Source organism: Melospiza georgiana, chromosome 24 (genome assembly GCF_028018845.1).
Source record: "Melospiza georgiana isolate bMelGeo1 chromosome 24, bMelGeo1.pri, whole genome shotgun sequence".
Classification (NCBI taxonomy): Eukaryota; Metazoa; Chordata; class Aves; order Passeriformes; family Passerellidae; genus Melospiza; species Melospiza georgiana.
This window is the reverse complement of record NC_080453.1, coordinates 7257822-7271719: the sequence shown is the minus strand read 5'-3', so window position 1 is coordinate 7271719 and position 13898 is coordinate 7257822. Positions and strand designations below refer to the sequence as shown.

At 44.8% G+C, this 13898-nt stretch overlaps 1 protein-coding gene across 2 annotated transcripts in view; it reads right to left on the bottom strand.

Moving 5' to 3' along the window:
- The window catches only part of CSMD2 (CUB and Sushi multiple domains 2), a 256066-nt gene that overhangs the window by 116604 nt on the left and 125564 nt on the right, over positions 1 to 13898 (bottom strand). Inside the window, exons 11-13 of one of the 2 annotated variants that reach the window (XM_058040468.1) lie at positions 10351 to 10472; positions 5394 to 5497; positions 273 to 385 (exon numbers count right to left, since the gene is read on the bottom strand). The exons of the other annotated variant lie outside the window; for it this stretch is intronic. Coding sequence (XP_057896451.1) covers positions 273 to 385; positions 5394 to 5497; positions 10351 to 10472 — 339 coding nt within the window. The remainder of the gene's footprint in view (positions 1 to 272; positions 386 to 5393; positions 5498 to 10350; positions 10473 to 13898) is intronic. 2 annotated transcript variants of the gene reach the window in all.

The window sequence follows — 13898 nt, the reverse complement described above, 5'->3', positions numbered from 1 at the left end:
CACCCAGCCAGCTTGGATGGGAAAGGAAACTAAAGGAAAAAAAAATAAAACCAAACTTGCAGAGTTTTGATTTATTTAGAGAAGCTCCCTTTTCTCCCCAATCCCTGCAACCAACTCTGATTTATTTAGAGGAGCTCCCTTTTCTCCCCAATATCTGCACTGATTTTTGTTTTATTTATTTAGAGGAGCTCCCTTTTCTCCCCAATCCCTGCACTCAGCTGGTCCCTGATATTTTGGGAAAAGGGGAATTGGGAGGGAGGAGCCTGGGTTACCTTCGTAGGTGGCTTTGAAGCCCAGCAGGTTGCTGACACTGTCGGTCTGGAACAGGAGCCACATCTGGTGCTGGGTGCTGACAATGAGGTCAGGGACTGTGGTGCCTGTCAGGCTGCAAAAATAAGTAAGAAAAATAAATTAAAATAATGTAATATATAAAAATTAGTTGAAATAACAATGATTTAAAATATTTTATGTTTATATTAATTATATATTGGTAAATTATACTGTTATTAAATTATATATTATATTAATTAAAGAATATAATATAATATAATATAATATAATATAATATAACATAACATAACATAACATAACATAACATAACATAATATAATATAATATAATATAATATAATATAATATAATATAATATAATATAATATAATATAATATAATATAATATAATATAATATAATATAATATAATATAATATAACATAATACAATACAATATAATGCAATACAATATAATAATTAAATTTATATAATAATATAAATAAAACCATAATGATATAATAGATAATAAAATGATAATATAGTAAAGATATAATATAAAACCATAATATAATGTAAAATATTATATAACTATGAATAATATATAAATATTGTGTGATTATAAAAATATAATAGAATACATAATAATAGAATAAAAACAGCCTCAAAGTGGCCTCAGATTCATCACCCTCAAATAAAGGACTCCGCAGGAGAAGGAAATGCCAAACTAATTAAGAATCACCCCAAAAACCTGGGAGATTTTGGAGCCTGGTGAAAATCCCTCCATGTTCAGTCTTGCCCCACCACCCTCAGTGCAATAATTACAATTCCCTGCTGTTGTTGGATCAGATCACCCAGCAGCCAAAGGAATCGTTTCCCTGCTCGCTGAGGCAAAACATCAGCAAAGAAATCAAATTCCCAGGAGCCAAAGTGAGCCCTGAGTGACTGAATCCCCTGAACTGCCCTCGCAGCAGTTTGCAGGAGCACAGAAAATGACTTCCCATCCATTCCCTGCTCCATTGCTGCCCTGAGAGAAGTTTCTAGGAAAGGAAAAAAGCACCCAGAGTGTCAGAATCCAGAACATTCCTCTGGCTGCCCTGGGATATTCCAGACCCTGGAAGGGGGCTCAGAGACCTTGGCACGGAATCAAAACCCACAGTGCCTTTGATTTTAACCCATGGAAACAATTACCAACTTTGTGTGAAGATTTAAAAGCCACAAGAGTTTGAGTAGAATGATAGTGAATTTATCACCAAAAAAGTGAAATTTTGCAGTTTTTAGAATGGGGGTTCAAGAAGCAAGATGGAGGAATCTGGGTGTGATCTGTCCTCCTTCTTCTTGGCCTCAATCTTCTGCTGTGATATTGGCACTTTTAGATTGGTTTAAGGTAGAAGCTCGCTGTCTAACATAGGTGATAGGTATTGGAAAAATATTGTAAATAAAGTACACGTAGTTCTCAGTATAAAAAGTTCACACCACCCCAAGGGTGGTCAGTGTGCCACAACCTGACTTGCCAGACAGATAAGGCAAAATAAACAACCTTGAGAAGGAGAACCAAGGAATCCTGACTTCTTCTTGGGTCTCAGGGCTGGGAAAAAGAGACTTTCTAACACCTTGGGGTCATCTCAACAGCAGAGACCTCGTCACCAGCAGGAGCCCCAAATGGGCTGAAAACCCTGTGAGCCTTTGAGAATCCAAACGCGCAGAACACCCCTGAGAATCCAAATGTGCTGAACACCCCTGAGAATCCAAACGTGCAGAACACCCCTGAGAACCCAAACGTGCAGAACACCCCTGAGCCCCTGAGAAGTGCCACTAATCCCAGCAGGATCAGGGCTGTGCCTTTCCCTCAGCATCCTCCCAGGAGGGCTGAAATTGAGGGAAATATCATTGAGATCTCCCCCTATTAACGAGGCTCATTCAGCCTCTGGGATTAATCACCTCAGCACAGCCTCAGAGCTTTATCCCCCACCCACAGGAGCATCTTTGGCACAGGCAGATGGAGCTCAGCTCCTGCCTCCCTTCCCAGGAGCAGCGTTTGTGTGGGTGGGATGATTATTCCAGGAGCAGGGCTCTTGTGTTGCCTGTGTTTAATGTTGTGATTATCCTGTTTCTGCTCAGGTATTATCTGCGAGAAATTCAGAAATTAACAGCAAGTGGAGAGGGGTGAGAGGGTTTTTTTTTATCTTTTCTGCAGGGTTTAAATAAATCCCAATTGATGTGTTCAGCTCTGGGTTGGGTCTGGTCCCAGCTACAACAGCAGCACTTGAAAGGCTCCTGGATAAAAGTAAACTCAGCAGAAGGGGACAGGGAATTGTTGGAGCAGAGGGATGTGAGGCTGATAAAGGGACAGGATCCAGGCTGGGAGAGTTGGGAATGTTCAGCCTGGAGAGGGGAAGAGTGAGTGGAGCCCTCAGAGCTCCTGTCAGGAGAGCTGGAGAGGGACTCAGCACCAGAACTGCAGTGCCAGGACAAGGGGGAATGAATTCAAACGGGACAAGGGGAGAATTGGGTGGGATTTTGGGAAGAAATTGCTCCTGCCAGAGGAGGGATGTGATCCAGGTTGGGAAAGTTGGGAATGCTCAGCCTGGATTAGGGGATATTCAGTGGAGCCCTCAGAGCACCTGTCAGGAGAGCTGGAGAGGGACTCAGCACCCGAACTGCAGTGCCAGGAAAAGGGGGAATTAATTCAAACGGGAAAAGGGGAGAATTGGGTGGGATTTTGGGAAGAAATTGCTCCTGTCAGAGGAGAGATGTGATCCAGGTTGGGAGAGTTGGGAATGTTCAGCCTGGAGAAGGAAAGATCAGTGGAGCCCTCACAGCAACTTCAGGAACTGCAGTGCCAGGACAAGGGGGGATGAATTCAAAAGGGAAGAATTGGGTGAGATTTTGGGGGGAAATTGCCCCTGCCAGAGGAGAGATGCGAGGCTGATAAAGGGACAGGATCCAGGCTGGGAATGTTCATCCTGGAGAAGGGAAAGTTGAGTGGAGCCCTCACAGCTCGTGCCAGGAGAGCTGGAGAAGGACTCAGCACCAGAACTGCAGTGCCAGGAAAAGGGGAATGGCTTCTAACTGGAAAAAAGGAGAATTTTGTAGGATTTGGGGGAGGAATTCCTGGCTGTGAGAGTGGGCAGGCCCTGGCACAGGGTGCCCACAGCAGCTGTGGCTGTCCCTGGATCCCTGGCAGTGCCCAAGGCCAGGCTGGACAGGCTTGGCACACCCTGGCACAATGGAAGGTGTCCCTGTCATGGCTGGAGAGCTTTAAGGTCCTTCTACCCCAAACCATCCCAGGATTCTGTGTCACCTCCCAGTGCAGGTGACATTAATTCTGCTCCCTGCCAAGTGCCAGCTCCTCTCCAGGGCAGGGATCTCAGGGAAATGGGGCCACCCTGGGCATCACAGACCTGTCCTGCCCATCCAGGCCCTGTCCCTGTCCCTCACAGGCCCCAGGGACAGGGACACCATGCCCAGCCTCTGAACCTGGAGTGGTTTTTGTTTTGTTTTTCCTGCAATCACAATCCCAGCCAAGCTCTGCCTCTGCTCTGATTTCCCTGACCTGCAGCAGGGTTTTATTGATCTCAGGGTGCTGTTAAATGAAGAAGTGATCTTGTTTTAGTGCCTGCTTTGCATCCCAGAGATGTTCAGGAGTGTTATTGTTGATTCTCAGTTTATTTATTGAAGCAGCAGCCAGGCAGGAATGAGGAAAACTCCAAGAGGAAAAAAAACACCAGGAAAAGGAGCTTCAAAGCTTTCTGTATCCTTTGCCACCCCACTTTTAACAAGCTGGGGTGGAGGATTGATTTGGGTGCTTGTTAATTCAGAAAATTAAATTCCTACAGCCTAAAAATCTGCTCTGCTCCCATTTTCATTTGGGAATGAGCCTGGAAAAGAATCCTTCCCAGCTCAGTTTGGGGTGGAATTTGCTGCTCTGCATCTCCCCTCAAGTGCATTCCTTGACTGGGAAGGCAGCAGGGCTGAGCTCCTCAACAGCCAAGGAAAAAAATCAGAATTATTGCCTTTGACAGGAGTTGCTGCATTTTGATTCTCCCAAAGAAACCTCACTTTGTATCCAGGTATTATTCCTGAATAATCCAGCTAAGAGTGGGCAGAAAACTCTGGCAAAAGTGATCCATGGGTTTTCAAGCAAGTTAATTAGCACTGTGGTCTTCACAGCTCTCTTCCATTTCATTACTTTTCAATTAATCCTCCCAGATTATTAAATATATAAATATATATATCCCTGGAAGGATTAGCAGGAGGAATTTACTGAAAATTTCCTGGGAAAAGATTCCAGGCACTGCACCTTGCTCAGCCACAGATATTCCAAATTTGCATCAGCACCACCTGGCCAGGTGCATTCCTGCAGGACAGAATTGGGGAACTGGTAGTCACATATAAAGCACAGAGGGGACAATTTTCTGTCCCCAAAGTGACAGAAAACCACTTTAAAAAACTCCTAAAACTGGATCCCTGCATCCCAAGCCCACAACCTCATCTGGCCAGGTGTATTCCCACAGGAGAAAATTGGGGAATTGGTTTTCATACGTAAAGCACAGAAAAGAAAATTTTCTGTCCCCAAAGTGACAAAAGAACACTAAAAAAAGCCCTAAAACCACTGGATCCCTGTGTGCCAAGCCCTCAGCTGCACCTGGCCAGGTACATTCCCTCAGGAGGAAATTGGGGTATTGGAGCTCACACATATAGCACAGATGGGACAATTTTCTGTCCCCAAAGTGACAACCAGCCCCAAAACCCACTGGATCCCTGCATCCTAAATCCTCAGCCCCACCTGGCCAGGTGCATTCCTGCAGGAGAAAACTGGGGAATTGGAATTCACACACAAAGCTCAGAGGGGACAATTTTCTGTCCCCAAAGTGACAGAAAACCACCAAAAAGAAAATCCCTAAACCCACTGGATCCCTGCATCCTAAACCCTCAGCCCCACCTGGCCAGGTGCATTCTGCTACTCACATAAAGCACAGATGGGACAATTTAAGGAAATCCAAATTTCTGTCCCAAAAGTGACAACCAGCCCCAAAACCCACTGGATCTCTGCATCCTAAACCCTCAGCCCCACCTGGCCAGGTGCATTCCCACAAGAGAGAATTGAGGAGCTGGTACTCACACATAGAGCACGGATTTCTGGTCTCCGACCTGGCCTCCGTCCCCCACTGTCAGGGTGTCGTAGCCTCTCTCCAGCTCGAATTCCTCGAAGGTGAGTTTAATCACCTGCCAAAAACACAATTAACATAATTAGTTCATCAATTCACACCAAGCCCTGCTCGTGGATCCCGCAGCAGCTTCCAAGAGCATCGAAATCTCCAAAACATCCCCAAAAGTTGGGTGGCTTTTCTTGTTTTTTTGTTAGTTTTTTTTTGGTTTTTTTTTTTACCTCTGAAAACTAGAAATGTAATTAATTTAATTTTTTAATGATTTATATTTATTGATGATTTTTGTTAAAGAGCCAGGGAGCCACCAGCACCCCAAACCTGGATCTGCTGAAGTAACAGAACGGCAGCTCGTGCAGTTCTAACCTGAAGCTTAACAAGCTTGTATTTATTTACCCATTGTATTTATTTACCTATTTTCCTTTTTCTTTTTTTGAATATTGTATTTATTTACCCATTTTCCTGTTCTTTTTTTATATTGTACTTATTTAACCATTTTCCCTTTTTAAATATATATTGTATTTATTTACCCATTTTCCTGTTTGTTTTTTGGGGTTTTTTAATATTGTACTTATTTATCTATTTTCCTGTTTTTTTTTAAAAATATTGTACTTATTTACCCACTTTCCTGGCTTTTTTTAAAATACTGTATTTATTTACCCATTTTCCTGTCGGTTTTTTTAACATTGTATTTATTTATCTATTTTCCGTTTTGTTTTGGTTTTTTTTGTTAATATTGTGTTTATTTACCCATTTTCCTGGTTTGTTTTTTTAAATATTGTATTTATTTACCCATTTTCCTGGTTTGTTATTTTTTTTAATATTGTATTTATTTACCCATTGTATTTATTTACCCATTTCCTGGTTTGCTTTTTGTGTTGGATATTTTGTTTATTTCCCCATTTCCCGTTTGTTTTTTTTTTAAATATTGTATTTATTTCCCCATTTTCCTGAGTTTTGGAATTTTTTTTCTCTGAAAGTTGGAAATGTAATTAATTTAATTTAATTATTTTATGATTTGTTAAAGAGACAGCGAGCCACCAGCACCCCCAAAACTGGAACTGCTAAAGTGACAGCAAAGCCAGGAAAATGGGAAAATGGGATGAAACTCCTGATTGCAAAGTGATTGGAAGTTCAGTCACATTTTGAGGAGAAAAATCCACAATAATTCACTCCAGCAGCTGTAACCTGAAGCTTTCCAAGCTCATTCCTCATTTCCCTGCCCCTCAGGCTCCAGAATTTCCCCCTCATTTTGGGATAAATCATCCCCTTCTCCCTCCATCAGCTTGGACGTGGCTTTTTTTGGGAATAACCCCAGGAGAAACCTCAACCAGCAACATCCATTATGTCAAAAAAAAAAGGCCAGAAATAACTTTTATGCAAATTTCCCAATTATCATATGCATTTCTCAGCTCCCCAGAGATTTCTTTTCCCCACTGTGGTTGGAATTAATTCCCAAAGTACCAGGGCTCAGCTAAAAAAAAACCTGAATATTCCCAAAAGAGGTTTTGATGTTCCCACTCTGTAGAGGAAAAAAATCCCAATTTGTCAATGAGGAGGCCTCAGCCCTGTGGATGCAAAATTCCCAATTTTGAGGGGAAAATTGTAAATTTGGAGGGGATTTTGGGGCTCAGTGGGTCTCAGGCTCTTTTTTTAACAAATATAGAGCAGAAGACTTGCAAATAATTCCTAAATTCAGCTCCCTGCTTCTTCCAAAGCTCCATGGAACAGGAGCTGATCAAAAAACCACTGAGACCATGAAAAGATTACAAAAAAAAAAAATTTACAAAATATTATTTCCAAGTATTTTATGGGAATTATTGGAAGTAATTCATCCCCAATCCTTCCCTCAGCCAGGAAATGCTGGGATTATCCCTGAGGGACAAGCAGGGTGACCTTCCCAAAGGATTTGGTGCTTTCCTCCCAACCCTCCCTGCTCCAGGAGAGCTTCTCCCAACCTGGAAATTAAAGTTTCCACCATGAAACACCTAAAACCAAAAGAATCCCTTCAAAAAGTGACATTAATTGAATTAATTAAAGCTATTTATAATTTCAAAGGCAATGGGATCTCCTCTTCCAGCTGACAAATTTCCATATTTCTGTGGATGATGGAGCAGAACCTGCAGTTCCTGGTTGGGAAATCCTAAAATTCATGGATTTGACCAATTCCAATCTCCTTTAGGATTTAGGAAAGCAGGGAGAGCTGTGGCCTTCCCACAGGAGTTGCTTTTTTTTCTTCCCTGCTTCAGGAGAGGTTTTCCCTCCCTGTAAACGACACTGAAACACCTAAACCCAAGAAAAATCCCTCAAAACCTGACATTAATTGAATTAATTAAAGCTGTTTATCATTTCAAAGGCAAAGGCAATGGGATCTCCTCTCACAGCTCAAAAATTTCCATATTTCAGTGTATGACAGAGCAGAACCTGCAGTTCCTTGGGCTGTGGAATCTCTGATCCAAGCTGGGAAATCTTAAAATGAATGGATTTGACCAATTCCAATCTTTTTTAAGATTTAGGAAAGCAGGGAGAGTGGTGGACTTCCTAAAGGATTTGCTGCTTTTCTTCCCTGCTTTAGGTTTTCCCTCCCTGTAAACGACACTGAAACACTCAAACACCTCAAAAAATCCTTCAAAAATTGACATTAATTGAATTAATTAAAGCTATTTATCATTTCAAAGGCAAAGGGATCTCCTCTCACAGCTGACAAATTTCCATATTTCTGTGGATGACAGAGCAGAACCTGCAGTTCCTTGTTGGGAAATCTGAAAATGGATGGATTTGACCAATTTCAATCTCATTTCTGTACACGTGTGACTGCCCTGGCCTGGGAATGATCAATCCCCGTCCATTTTCCCCTGGCAATGGGAATTGAGTGTTTGGTGCCCTCACAGCTTTTTCCAGTCTCACCCCATTACAAGGAGAGCCAGGGCTCATATTTAAATTTAAACCAGTGCAAAAATGTCAATAAATTCACAATACTGCATAAATAGCATGAGATAGACCCAAACCTCACTCCTCTGCCCTTGGGGGCTGAAATCCTGCTGGATAAAGGGGAAAAAATTGGAAAAAAAATCAGCATTCCTGGCACAGCCTCCCTGCCCTGATGAGCTGGGCACCTCCCCACACCAGATATCAAAGGGGCTTCGATTGCAAGTAATTACACTCACTTTTAATTACAACCCTGAACTAAACGAGCCTTCAGCAGGGAGGGAAGGGCAGGGATTTCAGGACAGCTGGGGAAATACGAGGAAGAGTCTGTGTGGGGACAGAAACTGAGCCTGGGGAGCTGAAAAAACCCAAATGTGAGGGTGAAGAGGGGCTGGAAAATGTAGAACCCTGGAAGTGTCCAGGGCCAAGGTGGAGAGGGCTTGGAGCAACCTTGGATAGTGGAGGAGTCTGGATGTGTTTGGAGGGGTCTGGATGAGTTTGGAAGTATCTGGATGAGTTTGGAGATGTCTGGAATTGTCTGCATGTGGATGTGCATGGATATGTTTGGAGGTGTCTGGATTTGTCTGGATGTTCCTGGATGTGTCTGGATGAGTTTGGAATATTTGGAAGCATCTGGATGTGTCTGGATGAGTTTGAAAATGTCTGGATTTGTTTGGAGAGGTCTGGATGCGTTTGAAAGTGTCTGGATGTTTCTGGATGTGTCTGGAAGTGTTTGGAAGGGCCTGCAGGTGTCTGGAATTGTCTGGATGAGTTTGGAAGTGTCTGGATGAGTTTGAAAATGTCTGGATTTGTTTGGAGAGGTCTGGATGCGTTTGAAAGTGTCTGGAAGCACAGCCACCTTTCAGGGGTTGTGGAGGGTGATGAGGTGACCCCTGAGTGTCCCTTTGTCCAGGCTGAGCTCCCTCAGTGGTTCCTCAAAGGGTTTGTGTTCCCAGTCCCTCTGGATGAGCTCAAGAATCCCAACATCCCTCCCAAACTGAGGGCCCAGAAGCACAGCCACCTTTCAGGGGCTTTGGAGGGTGACGAGGTGACCCCTGAGTGTCCTTCTGTCCAGGACAAACATCCCCATCTCTCTCAGTGGTTCCTCACAGGGTTTGTGTTCCCAGCCCCTCTCGATCAGCTCAAGAGTTCCAAAATCCTTCCCAAACAGAGGGCCCAGGAGCACAGGCACCTTTCAGGAGCTGCAGAGAGTGATGAGGGCACCCCTGAGCCTCCTTTTGTCCCTCAGTGGTTCCTCACAGGGTTTGTGTTTCCAGCCTCTCTGGATGGGCTCAGAAATCCCAAAATCCTTCCCAAATCGAAGGTCCAGAAGCACAGGCACCTTTCAGGGGGTTTGGAGGGTGATGAGGTGACCCCTGAGTGTCCTTTTGTGCAGGACAAACATCCCCACCTCCCTCAATGGTTCCTCACAGGGTTTGTGCTCCCAGCCCCTCTAGATCAGCTCAAGTCCCAAAATTCTTTCCAAGCTGAGGGCCCAGAAGCAGAGCCACCTTTCAGGGGTTGTGGAGGGTGATGAGGTGACACCTGAGCCTCCTTTTGTCCCTCAGTGGTTCCTCACAGGGTTTGTGCTCCCAGCCTCTCTGGATGAGCTCCCAACATCCTTCGCAAGCTGAGGGCCCAGAAGCACGGCCACCTTCCAGGAGCTTTGGAGGGTGACGAGGTGACCCCCTGAGTGTCTGTCTGTCCAGGCCAAGCCCACCCATCTCCCTCAGTGGTTCCTCACTCAGGGGTTGTGCAGGGTGACGAGGTGACCCCCGAGTGTCCATCTGTCCAGGCCAAGCCCCCCCAGCTCCCTCAGTGGTTCCTCACTCAGGGGTTTCGGAGGGTGACGAGGTGACCCCTGAGTGTCCGTCTGTCCAGGCCAAGCCCACCCATCTCCCTCAGTGGTTCCTCACTCAGGGGTTTTGGAGGGTGACGAGGTGACCCCTGAGTGTCCGTCTGTCCAGGCCAAGCCCCCCAGCTCACCTTGGCGGGGTTGAGGGCAGTGATGACCCACACGCAGTAGGCGTTGTTGTCGTACTGCACGGGGTAGTTGGGGGACGTGATGACGCCGCTGGGCCCGCGCAGGTACGTGTCACACATCCTGGCTGGGGACACAAATGGGGACACTCAGCACTGCTGGGGGGGCAGCAGGAGGGATGAGCTTGGGATGGAGGCGGGAGGAGGTGGAAAAGGGAAGAGGGGGAAAAAAAATGGAGAAGTTGGTGTTTTCGCAGCCTACACTGCTCCTTTTTTACACCGGGGTGGTGAAAATGAAGGGTTTCTCTGTGAGGAGTGGGGCCATCAACCCTTGATCCTAAAAACCCCTGATCCCATCAAACCTTGACACCGTCAATCACTGATCCCATCAAACCCCGATCCGATAAAACCTCTGATTCCATCAATGCCTGATGCCAACAATCTCTGATCCCATCAACCTCTGATCTCAACAAACCCTGATTTCACCCAAACCTGATCCCCAACAATCCGTGATCCCAGCAACCTCTGATCCCATAAAATCCTGATGCCAACAATCCCTGATCTCACCCAAACCCGATCCCATCAAACCCAGATCCCAACAACCCCTGATCTCACCCAAATCTAATCCCAACAACCTCCGATCCCATCAAACCTAATTCCCCAACAATCCATGATCCCAACAACCCCGAACCCATAAAACCCCGATGCCAACAACTCCTGAACCAACCCAAACCTGATCCCAATAATTCCTGATCCGAACAAACCCTGATCCCAAAAACCCCTGATCCCAGCAAACCCTGATCTCACCCAAACCTGATCCCAAAAACTGCTGATCATACCCAAATACGATCCCAATAAACCCCAATCTCATCAACCCATGATCCCAACAAACCCTGATCCCATCAAACAGTGATCCCACCAAACCCCAATTCCATCAGTCCTTGTTCCCACCAAACCTTGTTCCCACTTCCCCTCAGACCAACACCCAACTCTCTATGCTCACATTGATTTATTTCCTTTTTTCCCCTCACAAAAACCCTTCACCATCCAGGCCAGGAACGACACATCTCCTTCCTGATGTCCCCAAAAAACCCCATTCCCTTTCTTCCTGCACATCAAACCCCCAAAACACTGCACAGCCGGGATTTATTAGGTCATTATTAAGTATTTATCAGCTGGTTTCCTTCTGTGGGCTCAGAACTAAGGTGGAAACTCAGCTCTGCATCTTCAAAACATCTCAGGTAAAGGAAAAACTGGAAAAAGTGCTTAAGCAGGGAAAATTTTGCCTGTGGAATGCCTTTGATGTAATATTTAGCTGAAATATTCCACAAAAAAAAAAAAAGTGGGGAAAAACATCCTGGTTCTGGAAATATCCTCTGCTGTGATGGAGCCTCAAAATTAATTTATTGTTGAAGTTTATTTATTTATTTAAATGCAGGATTTAATTTTGGAGATGTATTTGCATTTGTGGAGTCTGCAAAGCTTTTTGGATATTTTTTTTTTCCTTTGGAAAAAAAAAAAAAATCATCTCCTGGCCAAGCTGTGGGAAGAGAACTTTCCCCCAAAGTTTTCTCACTGGAGATAAAGAAATTACTGAAACCCAAGGGGTTAAAATGTGGGACTGACTCTGGAATTTTAGAGAAACCCAATTTAAAAAATGCCACAAACTGGGAGAAAAATCGGCAGAAAGCTGAAATAAAAGTGAAACTTTTTAAATAGAAAAAAAGCCCCCAAAATATGAAAGGCAGCAGCTAAAAAAAAATTAAGTTGATTCACAGAAACAGAATAATGCTGGCAAATCCTTTCTTATCTCTTGCAGGAGGACACCATAAATTTCCTTTACAGTGTCACATATTTATGCCAAATATCCTCTTACACTGATTCAATTTATTCCAGGCTTGTTTCAAGAATTACATGAGATTCCAAAGCCCTGAAAAAATCTGCAGATGAAATTAAAGAAAAAAAGAACTGGGGAAAAAAACCCTCCTTATTTATGATTTAAAGAGCTTTAAAGGGATTCAATTAAAAATATTACAAGTTGTTCTTTATTAGCATTACAAATATCACAATGTGACATTTCAGAGAGGGAATGAAAACAAAATGGCCAAGGGCAAAATGGGAAAAATGAGAAAAAAATTCCATTCCCTGATGGTTCATGGCACAGGATGAGGCTCCTGGGGAAGCACAGCCCCAAAATTTCACATTTCCAGTTAAAAATCTCCCTCCAGCTCTGCTTTTCCAGGTTTTATTCCTGTCTTTCCTCTTACAGGAGAAGGAGAAGAGGGGAGAAAACACCTGGGATAACGAGAGGGGTGATCCTGCTCAGGTTTGACATTCCTGAATTAAAAGAATGTTCTGGAGAGAGGGAAAGGAAGGGATTTAGGGACATTCATGGAGGAGTCTCTGAGGGGAAAAGGAGGTGCAGAAACAGAGGCTGAAAAAAGCTTTAAAGTGAGGGTGAGGAGGCCCTGAGGAAGATTTCCCAGAGAGAAATTTGGGTGCCCCATCCTTGGAAGTGTCCAAAGCCAGCCGGGGATGGGGAAGGTCTCCCTGCCCATGGAACAACATTTTCCTTAAGGTTCCTCCCAACCCAAACCCCTCTGGGACTCTCTGACCTGGCCAAAGGATGACCTGAGGGCAGGATGGGTGACAAATGGACAGGAAGGAGCTGGGAATTCCTAAAAAACCCCAAATCCAGTCAAGCTGAGCCCCTCAGATTCCCTCTGAATTCCTGGGAATGTCCAAGGCCAGCATGGAGGGACAGTGGTAAGAACAGGATGGTCCTCAAGGTCCCTCCAACCCAAACCACTCTGAGATTTGACCTGAGGGCATGATGGGTGATGGAAAAGGGGCAGGAAGGAGCTGGGAATTCCCAAAAATCCCCAAATCTAGTCAAGCTGAGCCCCTCAGATTCCCTCTGAATCCCTGGGAGTGTCCAAGGCTAGCATGGAGGGACAATGGAAGGAGCAGGATGGTCCTCAAGGTCCCTCCAACCCAAACCACTCTGAGATTTGACCTGAGGGCAGGATGGGTGATGGAAAAGGGGCAGGAAGGAACTAGAACTCATAAAAATCCCAAAATCCAGCCAGGCTGAGCCCCTCAGACTCCACCTGAATCCCTGGGAGTGTCCAAGGCCAGCTTGGAGGGACAATGGAAGGAGCAGGATGGTCCTACCCAAACCATTCTGGGATTGACTGAGGGCAGGATGGGTGATGGAAAAGGGACAAGAAGGAGCTGAGAATTCCCACAAATCCCAAAATCCTACCAAGCTGAGCCCCCTCAGGCTGTCACATCCCTGGGAGGTTCTAAGAACAGCATGGAGGGACAGTGGAAGGAGCAGGATGGTCCAACCCAAACCATTCTGGGATTTGACCTGAGGGCAGGATTGGTGATGGAAAAGGAACAGGAAGGAACTAGAATTACTAAAAAGCCCAGAATTCAGTCAGACTTCCCCTGGATCCCTGGGAGTGTCCAAGGCCAGTTTGGAGGGACAGTGAAAGGAGAAGGATGGTTCTCAATGTGAAAGGCACAGTGAAAGGAGAAGGATGGTCCCT